The sequence below is a fragment of the Microtus ochrogaster genome, chromosome 22, assembly GCF_000317375.1.
Source record: "Microtus ochrogaster isolate Prairie Vole_2 chromosome 22, MicOch1.0, whole genome shotgun sequence".
NCBI lineage: Eukaryota > Metazoa > Chordata > Mammalia > Rodentia > Cricetidae > Microtus > Microtus ochrogaster.
The window spans coordinates 13,858,200-13,870,566 of record NC_022023.1 but is presented as its reverse complement, the minus strand read 5'-3'; the positions used below and the strand labels follow the sequence as shown (position 1 = coordinate 13,870,566).

Here is a 12,367-nt window from a genome sequence, read left to right as displayed (position 1 = left end):
ATACTACCAATAAACTTTAATGCCCTTGGATTTTACAATAAAAAAGACAGTTTTACTGTGTGTTTCTGTTTTATTTAGAATTTGGGAGAGCTGTTCTTCCATGGTAGAATCTAGGATAATAGGGAAATAAGATGCGTTGGTCAGATGTGAGAGGAATGGTCACTTCATTTCCCTTTTTTGAAACTATGAATACACAGACACACATACACACACACACACACACACACACACACACACACACACAATCTGCCAGTGTAACCTGATTTTGGTTTTTTAAGAGTCTTAACTGAATCTTAACTATATAAACTAGGCTGGCCTTGAACTCAGCAATCCTCCTGAGTCTACTTCCTAAATGCTAGGATTACAGGTGTGTCTCACTCTGCCCAGCCCTTACAACTTTTTATTTATCACCAAAATGAATAAATAAATAAATAAATAAATAAATAAATAATTTTTTATTTACATGTAGTGGCACACATCTTTAATCCCGGCATTCTGGAGGCAGAGGCAGGTGCATCTCTGAGTTCCAGGACAGCCAGGGCTACACAGAACAACCCTGTTTCAGGAAAATAGTGATAACAAAAACATTGTGAGGTAGGGTCATGGTATATCCTGGTTGGAAACTTGCTAGGCTGCATTAAATTTGAGATGATCCTCTTGTGTCTGCCTCTCTATTGCTGGGATTATAGGTGTGCACCATCATCCTTGGTTCCAGTCATAACCACTTTTATGTAGATGTTCCGTGGCAGTGAACACCTTGACATTGTTGTATATAGCCACCACCCTTGTTCATCATTAGAAGCCTTCCTACCTCCCCTCCCCACAAAAGGTAAAACTGCTACTGAATGGATTTGTTCTGTTGATGGGGACCCAGCGCGGTGCCCTGGGTACAGACTGCTGCGCCATTGAGTCATGGGTGTGCATGTGCTAAGGACCAGTGTTGAGTCTTCACCCAGCACCTCTGGTAGGGAAGAGCCTGGTGCACAGTGGGAGCTAAAACCCGGTGTGGCGATGGAAAGCATGCCCTGACCTGTGGGGGTAGAGGTGGAACAGCAGCGGTTGACCAGCAGAGCGCTGGTAACACCAGCTCAGGGCTGTAATTCACGGTAACTGGCAAACTTGGAATTCTATGGCTCTTCCCCTGCTTAAGTCCCAGTTCCGGCTCTGATTCACTTAAGCTGTCTTGGTAATCGCACTCCCCGTTAACTCAGTAACCTTGTTCAGAACTAGTGTTTCCTTATCTGTAAAATACAGCCATCTATCTACAGTCTCTGTGGACCTTGCCAAGCTGTCCTGTGGTTTGATTTATTTCCATAATTGATGATGTGACATGTGAGAGTGTGTGTGTGTGTGTGTGCGCGCGCACGCGTGCTTTTAAGAAAGAGTGATGGAAAGTTCTGGAAGCAAAAGGAAGAGTGGGGAAAACAAGGGACATTTTTGAGAATTTGGTCCTGGAGATTGGAGCTGAAAATGCCACTGAGGAAGGGCCAGCCGGCTGGATCTCAGAGGTGCCGTGGTGGGTGCTGGAGCATAGTCAGGATGCGTGCAGAGCAGGGCAGGACCTCAGCCTGCGTAGTGTGCTGTGGTAACTGGGGCCACAGTAGATCCTATAGACAAGACCTGAGATTGGAAATGGGACACCAGTGTGGAAGGCACAGGGGAGGAAGACGGGATTGTGAAGGAGAGAGCTGAGAGCGTGGCTCGCTTGTGGGTGTGTGGAAGTGAGTCTGAGAATTCGGGCTGGCCTGCCCCCTGTCCTGTGTTCTCTTCTCACTTACTCCTCACTGCAGTCCAGGGGCCAGAGAAGCAGGGTGGTGGAGCCCTGTTGTAGTGCAGTGCCAAGCTAGGGTGCAAACCCGGGAGCACTGACTCCCCGTGTTTCCTCCTGCCCTGCTCTCTGCAGTTGTGACCATGTGCGCCTGCCTCACTGCCGTCCAGAGTACGAAGTTCACCCAGCTGCATCGGGAGACCGCACAGTCAGAGCACAAGCTGGGTGTGGGTCCTTAAGAACCAGGCTGGCTGGTGCCCTTCCTTGGCTTTCCTCTCGGTAGTAATTGCCAAGGAGCTGTCCTGCCTCAGTCCAGGACATGATTCAGACAAGAGTCAGATACCCCCAGAAAGCATGCTTGAGTCCTGTGTTTTACCCTGAAAAGTCACTCCGTTACCCTAGAGGGGCCCAGACCTTATTGACCACCCCGAAAAGAGCAGATCATAGGTGTCCTGTCTCCGCTTGTCATCTTGAGAGAGCTTGCTAGTGGAAACCTTTTGTTGCATGAGCTGATGTGACCTGTGGCATCTCAGCCTTGTTAAGGCAGTGTTCCACAGGAAAGCTTCCAGACATTGCAGGTCTCCCACAGCTCCTCTGAGACTGTTCAGAGTGAGAGCAAGTACATCACAGGTTCCACTCCTAAGAAGTGACACTGCCTTGGCAGTCGGTAGGCCATGAACTTGGGCTTTTAACTTTGTCTTCCCATGGGAGAGCTTTCATGATGTCTGTGCCTTAGCTTCGTTGGGGTTCCTTAGAGCTGGGATTTGTGTTGAACTGTTTTCTCTGGACAAAGGCAACACTTAGCACTGGTCTCTTGTCGGGGGCCCGTGCTCGAATTTTGCGTAAGGCAGTTCATATTGCAGAGGCCCGCAGGGCAGCTGTGCTCTCACCTGCTAGGAGGCGGCTGCAGCTGGGGGGAGGCAGCATTTGCTGGCTTTTCCAGCATGTCAGATAATTACAGAATGCCAGGAATCTGATTATCATCGGGATAATTTCATGCTCAATTATATTTAGATAAATTCAAGTAAGTGATTCTATTTTAATTGTAACAGATCCAGAGACAGTTAATTCTATATTCTTTAGAGCTGTAGTTTTCCTCTGAAAGACGGTTTTTAAAATATTAAAATTAAGTCGTGTCAGGCTTTATTTATTTTTGCTTTGACAGAGAGTTGGAGTAGGGAATAGTTTTGAATGTCAGAAAAAAATTGAGTTGTAGGAGAACCTTTCCCTTAATCTCTATTTAGAAGGAAATTGCAAGCACTCAGCTAGAAGGACTTGTAAACAGGTAGATGGTGCTGTGTAAAAGGAAGATGCCTGGCCTAACGGCTGTTTAGACAAACACAAAGAAAGGCTGAGCTGATAAGCATTGCGCACACGCTGCAAGCCTTCCTTAAGTTGTATCTTTTAGAGGCTTTTGTGTCCTATGCATTTCATTTTATCGTAGTGAATAGGATCTGGGCACTTGATCTTTCCCAGAGTCTCTGCATTAGCAAAACACTGAATTGAGCCTTTTTTACCCATGGGTTCTGCATCCATGGATTTCAATAACTACAAATTGGGAATATCTGGAAGGTGGATTGGATTCTAGAACGTTCCCTAAAGCAAAACTTGAATTTGCTGTTTGTTGAGTAACATACCAAATCATTTGAACAGAGTAGTATGTATACATGCATGTGAACAGAGTAGTATGTATACATGCATGTGGACAGAGTAGTTATGTATACATGCATGTGGCCTCCTGCTTCTCGTGCCAGTTTCTCCGGCACCCATTGAACGCTGTGGGCTGTAGTTAGGCCTGCTGTGGTTATGCCTGTCCCTGTACTGAATGTGTAGGCTCTTTTTCTTCTCATTATACCATAAACAATAGAGTTAAATATTGTGAACAATATGGAGATGTTTGAAAGTATTGAAGTGTGCAGGGTTATATGCAAGCTCTACAGTTTCACATAGGAGGCGTGAACATCCCACAGGTTTTGGAGACATCCTCTAATACCCAGGGTGAGCTGAGTTCCTGTTCACATACACATGCCCCAGGCTGCCTCTTTCAGCCAGCCATCTTCTGAATTACAGCAGAAGATAAAGCTTTGTACTCGAGGATGGTCTTTGTAGCGTATACATCAGATTTGAGAGGATTTCTCCTCACAGTTAATTCTGTCAGGTTTTGTTGCTACAATTCCTTGGGTGGGCAGTGGGGCTGAACAACGTCCACCCTTCCTCTTGAGGTCCCAGTGACAGCACAGGCTGCAGCTCCACCAGAGTTCACTCTGGGGAACCAGTGAGTTCATTATTTACAGAGCAGTGGTGCAGGGCTCCCAGCAGAGGCATAGGTGGCCGTGAAGCAGCCACGCTGGGAAGTTCATACACAGTGGGCACAGTTGAACTCAGGGAGATTGTAGCAGTTGGCTTGGAAGATGATGTGGTACAACAGGTTTACTTTAGTTTCCTGAAACTCAACATACCCCAAACTGGACTTCCTAGAGCAACAAAATTCTGACTAGCTCCAGCTCATCTCTTTTGCAGCTCCTCGATTAGGCCAGTTTTGTCAGCCCTTCTCTCTCCAGTGTTGTCTGAAGCTCCGTTCCCCTTCCCTTGAGCCTTCCTGTCATGTACGCATTTATGTAGACAGTTGTCTTCCCCAGACCACAGCTTGCGGCCAAGCTCTGTGTCCTGGGGATCTTGTGCCTGATCCCCTAGTCTTTCCATGCTACATCTCCAATTTTAGTAGCACCCCTCTGACCTCCAGGTTCCCGTGTGAGCTGCCTTCCCTCCCTGAGCTCCGCCTCCTCTGATTGACTTCTAACTGCCTTCTTCCCAGAGCTGTACCCAGCTCCCCATATCCATCCTCTATTCTCTGTATGGACCAAACCCATACTGGCTGTATTATTCATTTTGCCTCCATTTGTACCTGTCTGTACAAACGGAGAAGTTTGAATCTGTCTACTTTTTATTCCTTCAAAGACATGTGACTGAAGAGCATGTAATTTTGCCTCCACTTCCCCCCTCCCTATTGTTGTATCTTGGAACCAGTAAGGCTACTTTTCGTGGTTTATTTGGCCTGTTTGATTTTATACCTGGTATGGAGGGAACACTGATTGTGTTCACAATTGTAAAGCTTCTAGAGGGGACAGTTTACAAAAAGTAAATGTCCCTTTCAACTAAATTAACTAAAAATTAGAAAGAAAAGAAACATAGTCTGTGCCAATAACCTGTAAGTGCTTTACTTTCTCGAGCAGTACCATGCATCAGATTCTCGTGTGCTTCCTGTTCATCACTGGAATAAACAGCCGGGAAGCCAGTGCATGAGGCTTTGGTTAGTCAGTCGCCGAGGCCTCTCCAGACTACAGAGGTGTGCCTAGATAAGGGGAGCTCAACATGTTTTCTCTGATGGGTGCTTTTTCTCCTCTCCCTCAGAGTTAAAATGTAAAGCTCATGTTGATTAAACTTTCTATGCCCAGAAAGTCCCCAGTCAGCTCACTTCGCCTGCCTAGAGGCAGAGGATCCAGCCTGGTTGGGGCTGGCCTGTGTGTGCGCCTGCTTCCCTCTCCGGCCGGGATGTTTGCTGTTTGGCTCTGCGCCCACAGTAGATAAGGGTCTCTCCTTATCCTCAGACCCTGTCCTCCCGTTAACATTCCCACTACCTGGAGTATTTGTCTTCTTCATCCTATGATTGAAGAAATTTCCCCTAGGAATTCTAGCTCTGAAATATTTAAAATGTTGACTTCAAAGTCAACGGAACTGTGCCAAGCACAGTTTTGAAGATAAAGGAGGAAGCTTTTGACAAAGGACAAAGTCAGGGCCCATTAACTCACACAGGATGCAGGGTGTCTTGGGGAGGTCGGGCTTGTGCTCTGCTGTAGAGAGAAGAAAGCTTTACATTGAAACAAAAACAAATGACTTGAATGTTATAGGTGATTATTCTCATGGGACAGTGCCCTGGCTCACTCAGCCTCCAGGGTGGGTCTTCCTGTCGGACATCTTTTGATGCTGAGAGGGGCATGGCGTCTCTGGCTCCAGGCCACTCCTGGACTGTGTGTAGCTTGAGTTACAAAACCGTGGTGGACATTGGAAGAGGCTGAGCAGAACGTGGAGATGTGCGAGGGCGTGCCTGCAGTCATGCTGTTGGTCATGGGAAGCTGGACCCATGACCATGGCTTCCTCAGACCCCGACTCTGAGACTTTGAGCTTTGTTTCTAGAAAACCTTAGGTCATACCCGTAAGACCAAAGTTCATATGTTTACTGGTATTGATGCGACTTTCATGTTCACTGCCCTGCAAATTGGAGATTGTATTCCTATCCAGTATCTCCAGGATGCCAGGCTTCAGTGAGTTTTATATCATAGGAATATTAAGTATGCATGGATTTTAGTTTTATTTTTTTTAAATAGCTTTTGGAGCTGGAGAGATGGCTGTTTGTAGGACCTGAATTTGGTCTTTAGAACCCATATTAAAAAACAGGCATGTTGGTGTACACATGCCATCTCTGAACTAAGGAGGCAGAGATAGGCAGATTCTCGGGGCTTACTAGCCAGCCTGGCCTAGTCTACTAGGCAAGCTGTGGACCAGAAACTTACCTGAAGCAGACAGCAAAAACGGGAAAAAAAAGTTAAGCAGTACCGTCACACACATGCGCGTGGGTGTGTGTGTGTGTGCGTGCGTGTGCCTGCTTGTGTGTGTCTGTTTCTATATCTTACACAAGTAGTCTTTGGCTGGAATCATATTTAGTTCAAAGCTGGAGATGCCTCCAACTGATCCCTGGACATGGATGTCCTTAGCTTTCCTAAAGGGTTCACCTAAGGCTTACATCCCACCAGCAGAGCAGGGCTTATATGCAGCAGAGTGGCTCATCACATACCCTCACCTCACTTCAGTGAGCATGAATGAGCAGCTCAGGCAAACGATACTGCAGCGGACTAGAGAAGTGTGAGAAGGAGGTAGAGCTGGGAAGACACGTCTATAGGGCCCAGCGGTTGGCAGTGATGAAGGCCGTCAAGGGTTTGCAGGCAGAGAGCGTTTATGATCAGCAGGAGATTAAGCTTTCCTGGCAGACGGGCTACTTAGAGAGTAAAGGGTGGAATAGTTATCTGGGTCAGGTGGTGGTTCCTTTAGGTCTGTGGGCTTGGAGGTAGGGATTTGCCGAAGGGTGTGGTTAGGAAGTAACGTGGTAAAAGGTCGTTTGCCCGGCTTTGTCTCCAGACAGGTGTATTATGTGGTGAGAGTGGGAGATTAATTGGAATGAGGATCGTGGCGGTTCAAGGAGCTAGAACTGGGAGCAAGGCAGGTCTGACATGGGCATCTGCCCTGGGCAGAGGGCAGGGGTCAGAGTGTAGGCAGCGTGGTGGTTCATGTAGATAGAAGTGAGAGCAGCAGGTCACAGAGAAGAGCAGGTCTGACGTGGGCATTTGTCAGATCAGGTGATACCCAAGATCCGCCCTGAGCAGAGGGCAGAGTCCTGGCAGGCTTTCAGGGTATATGTCATTAACATGAGTCAGTGAGACAGGGGACTGGAGACCCAGCTGAGATCCAGAAACCGGGACACCTGCTTCCCATAATCATGGGATGATTCACAGAATAGGGCAGATTAGAAGTGCAGTCTAAGTCCCTGGGGAAGGGTGCAGAGGCAGTGCCAGTAAGATCTACAGAATACCTCAGGAAACCGACCCCAGATTCTTGCAACGGATCTCAGAGGATCATCAGCTGGCAGATGTCCGGCCTAGTGACCAGCAGAGGCACACCGTAACAGGACACAGACCATTGCCACTCTGCACACTGAGCAAGTGACTCAACCTTCCCGGATGAAACCCTTCCCTGTCCCACCATCACCACTTGTGTAGGAATTGAAATCCCTGTTTTTCAGTATTGCATCAAGTGAGCAGTAAGCAGTAGCTTTTCTTTTTGGTGGCTTTACACACTTTGCACATGATATTGTTAGTGTTACCAGCTAGTGTCAGAGTGCCAGATTGTTTTCCGGAGGTTTTTGTAGCAATTTATACTCCTTCAGTAAGGTAACACATTCTGTGGTTCAGTCCTGTCATCTGTATTACTTTTCTCCTCCCTGTGACAAAAGGAAGGATGGGGTTTCTAATGTGTGAGTACAGGGGGGCAAAGGCGGGACAGCGAGAACGTGAGGTCCTGGTCACACTGGATCTGTGGTCAGGAAGGAGCAGAGATGAGTGCTAGTACTCAGTTCCCTTTCCCCTCCAACTGTGTTCCTCCGAGACCCGACCCATGGGCTGGAAGCTTCTTCAGCGAGAACCTCTGGAGAACTTACACATGTATAGAGATGGCTGGAGCTTCCTAGGGGATCCAGATGCAGCCAAGATGACGGGGAGGATTAAACAGCACATTTCACCTTGAAGCTGTCTGCCTCTCATTTTCCCCAGTCTCCTGGATATAAAATAGCTACTCACTACTTTAATGTGTCTTGTCGTGTGATAACAAAACTAAGTAATGTGTTGTGTTTGTATTAGGTGTCTGCACTTCCTCTGCCCCTCCCCCTCCCCCCACTCATTTGTCTGTCTTTTTGTCCTTTCTAGCTAGGTGTATACTCTTGATAGCTGTGTGAGTGTGTGTGTGTGTACCATGTTGCACATACGTGAGTCAGAGGGCAGTGTAGGAATAGTTTCCCTCCTTCCATTATGGGGGTCCTAGGGATAAGACCTCAAGTCCTCAGCTTTGGCCGTAAGTGTTTTTACCCACTGAGGTATCTCTGTCTCTCACCATCCATCTCTTTATTGTAGGCTAGTAAGAGGGTCCCTTTTTCTGTCTGCCTTCTACTTTGTTCTACCCTTATAGGAAGGAGGGTGTAGCTTTCTGTAACACCTTCACCTGACACCACTTCCCAACAACATGGAGGGAGGAGAGGAAGGAAAGCACACTTCAAAGCCACACCTCATGGTTGTTCATTGGCATCAGCCTTTGGCTGGAACTGCAAGGGAGGCTGGGAAGTGTAGTCAGTGTTCCCCTTGGGCATTACCCAACTGGAACCCCTACAGAAGCAGGCCAGGAGACCACTGCTGAGACGAAAAGCTGGGGAGCATTTAGCCCTGAGAAGAGGCTTAAAAAGATGTGATTGCTTTCAAATGTAGAAGACAGATCCTTAGTTCTTTAGTCCTGAAATAGGCCTCTGGTTTTTTTGTTTTTTTATAAAATTCTTGTCATTTAAGTTAAAATGTAGATGTTAGGTAACGGTTTTAAGTTAATGTATGTGGGAGTTTTTGTGGGCTTACAATAGTGTTGTCATCATCCATGCCCCCCACCCATTATCTGATGGTTTGTAACCTCTGCTTTCCACAGATACGGTGTGAGCCCTGAGAACATTATCCTCTATGGGCAGAGCATTGGGACTGTCCCCACCGTGGACCTGGCCTCGCGATATGAGTGTGCAGCTGTCATCCTCCACTCCCCACTGATGTCTGGTCTACGTGTCGCTTTTCCGGATACCAGAAAAACATACTGTTTTGATGCTTTCCCCAGGTAAGCTCACAGCTGGGTGAGTGAGAAGTCAGCCAGTGCTCAGAGTCCGCATCTGTGCACTTTCTAATATTGATTGAGCATCCCCCCAGGTCAGACTCACCGGGCACCAGCAGGGATGAGGCAAACGTAGCGTACTGAGACTTCAGTCTCCAGATGATGGATAAGGACCTTGAGAGTGCCGGTGCCCGGGACTAATTGATTAAGCTGTAACATGCAGCATGTCCTGAAGGAACTTCCAGTTCAGTGTTGATTTGTTCAGAGGGACCTGTATTGCTCAATTACTGAAGAGCTACACACAAGAGATATAAATTAGCAATTAGCCCTGGTCTAGACCTTGAAATAAAAAACAGGCACATGTTGTGGAATTTCTGTTTTCCAGTCAGAGGATGCGGATGAGGGGAAAGGTACATGCTCAGGTAGTCTCTGTGAGAAGAATAGAAAGGTGTTCCTGGGGTGATGGAGAAAAACCACCTCCTTGTCCTGATCTTACACTTGCAGCCTGTCCCTGCAGACACGCCTTGCCTGGGAGAGGCATGAGACTCATCCTGGCCAGCCCAGGCCCCTCCTGCAGGCTGACCTGACCCCTGCTGGTCTCTAGTTCCCCTTAATGGGAGCGAGATCCTCTGTAAATAGAAGCTGTGAGCAAAGTGCTTTCGTTGCAAGTTCCTTCTTGGCTCTTTGTTTTGTTTTGTTTTGTGTTATTTAAGTGATAATGTGAGATGTATTTTTAGAGTATTTGCCCCTAGCTTTTTCCCACAGTCCATTGCAGAAGCTAGCCAGCTTGTATTACCCTTTCCAGGAAAAGCATCAGCAGGAGTAATGGTCTCCAGACTTGGGCTGACCTATTAATTGCCAGCGTTCTGTTCTTGCTGGAGAAGAAAACGCAGCGTTAGGTCGCATAAGGTTGTGTTCCACTGTCTCATTTCACAGGAAGAAATCTCTGTTAGCACCTTGGCTGACCCTCACCTCTGTGTAGCTTGTACCAGGCTTCACTGAAACCCTGCTTCCTGGGAATGGGGCACTGTGCATTTCTGGTGGCGCGGCTGCGAATGCTAAGTACTGCTAATGTGCCTCGCAAATGTGGCCTTATTTGTGCAGTTTGTTTAAAGACGGCTTTTTTGCATGCTTGTGGAAAACAATTCCAGGAGTTACCCCGGCAACAAAATGATGAGTTTAGCCTATACCTTAAAATGCAGCAATTGAAACTAATTCCATTGTAACTAATTATATGTTATTAATTAATAATAAACCAGTAACAAATGCTATTTGCCTCATCCACCAGGCGTGTGGTTGTCCCCCCAGTTGGCTTTCCCAGCAGCTTTAAGAAGTTGACCCGGTTACTGTATTCTTTACAGATCAGGTCAAGAGCAGTGATGTCACTGGTTCGTAAGGTTAGAGACAAAGAGGCCCCTGCTCCTACTCAGCGCCCTAAATTATTGATGGAATGTATTTCAAGCCATTAATGGCTGCACTGGCTTTCATCATTAACTGGATTTGGCAAACATTTTTTTTTTTAAATATAGTATCCTTTGCTACCAAATGGCAGAATGTTTTCTTTCTGAAAGGGAAGACACTTTCACAGTCCCTTCCAGTGTCAGAAAGAGAGGACGATTCCTGTTTATACGTCAGTGTTGGTTATTCTCTGCCGGGACTTTCAGCTTCACGTGCCCTCGGCAGTCCGAGATTTATGGGCATGGTCTTAGGGCTGCCGTAACTGATGAGTAAATAGCTTTTTAAATTGAGTATAATTGAAAGCTTATAAAGGCAGGCACTTTCAAATTCAGTCCAGGGGAGGAGTAGGTTTCAGGTAAGAGCTGCACATGGCCACAGAGGCTCTGGTCTTCGCAGACCCCGTGGCTGCTGAGGTGTTTCTGTCTTTCTGTGGTGCCTTCAAGCAGTTGGCAGCTTCATGAGTTGTTCATAAAGACTGTGACAGTCGCTAGTAGACCTTTGGAATGTATAACTGATGGAAGCCCTCTGTATTATCTCCTTGGCCTGGTGCCTGTTACTGTATAATCTCTCTGAGCTTCGGTCCCCTCCCTGATCAACAGAAGGCAATTCCTCATGGGTCCTGTTTCCCTCCCTGATCAACAGAAGGCAATTCCTCATGGGTCCTGTCTCCTCAGGATTAAATGACGGGCTGTACAGAGTGTTCAGCCGTGATGAATGGTGGCTGTTACTTTATCAGCGAGACTCCCACAGATAGACCCGCTTGTGTCTTTACAAGCCTGACCAGGATCAGCTGCAGAAAGGAGTCAGCAGTAAGCAGGTCTTGGGCCGAAGGACAAATGGAAAGATATGTTTATTCATGGCCTAATGGACCATCCCCCCCCCACACCTCCCTACAACCCCACCCACCAGAGCAGTCGCCCGGGCACCCACAGATGCTGATGGACAGATGCTGATGTTCCTTTCAGATCCTTGAGAATTTATCCTGTAAGAGTGGATTTGGTTTTTATTAACAGAAGACAGTTGGAGTAAAATCTAAACACCATGTTAAGCTTTTGAGCTAAGTGATGCTGTTTTTTATCAAAAAGTTAGTCCCCTGTTTATATGAAATGGGGCTTCTTCAAAAAAATTTTTCAAGATTATATGTATGAGTAATTTGCCTTCGTGTATGTGTACCACGTGTGCCTGGTACCCAGAGAAGCCAGAAGAGGGCCTCAGATCCCCTGGAACGAGTTGGGTGGGTGTGAGCCACCATGCAGATTCTGGAAGTTGAACCTGGATCCACTGTAAGAGCATCCAGTGCTCTAAACCACTGACTCATCCATCTCTCCAGCCCAGAACTGCTTCTTTGTCTGTTCAAGACAGGGTCTCACTGTGTAACTCTGACTGTCCTGAACTCAATTGTGTAGACCAGGCTCGAGCTCACAGCGCTTCGCCTGCCTCTGCCTCCTGAGTGCTGGGATTAAAGGCGTGCGCCACCACCACCCAGCCTGCATTTGCTTCTTCAAGAAGAGTTCTGAGAATTGGAGGACATCCAGTCCCACTTTTCAGAGATAGATGCTCATATCAAGTGCTCGCCTATTTACATTTTTTTTTTTTTTTTTTTTTGGTTTTTCGAGACAGGGTTTCTCTGTGGCTTTGGAGCCTGTCCTGGCACTAGCTCTGTAGACCAGGCTG

General features: G+C 47.1%; 1 protein-coding gene across 1 annotated transcript in view; it reads left to right on the top strand.

Annotated features, from left to right (window-relative positions):
• Positions 1 to 12,367, top strand: part of Abhd17c (abhydrolase domain containing 17C) — a 39,658-nt gene that overhangs the window by 25,166 nt on the left and 2,125 nt on the right. Inside the window, exon 2 of the mRNA XM_005357691.2 lies at positions 9,062 to 9,241. Coding sequence (XP_005357748.1) covers positions 9,062 to 9,241 — 180 coding nt within the window. The remainder of the gene's footprint in view (positions 1 to 9,061; positions 9,242 to 12,367) is intronic.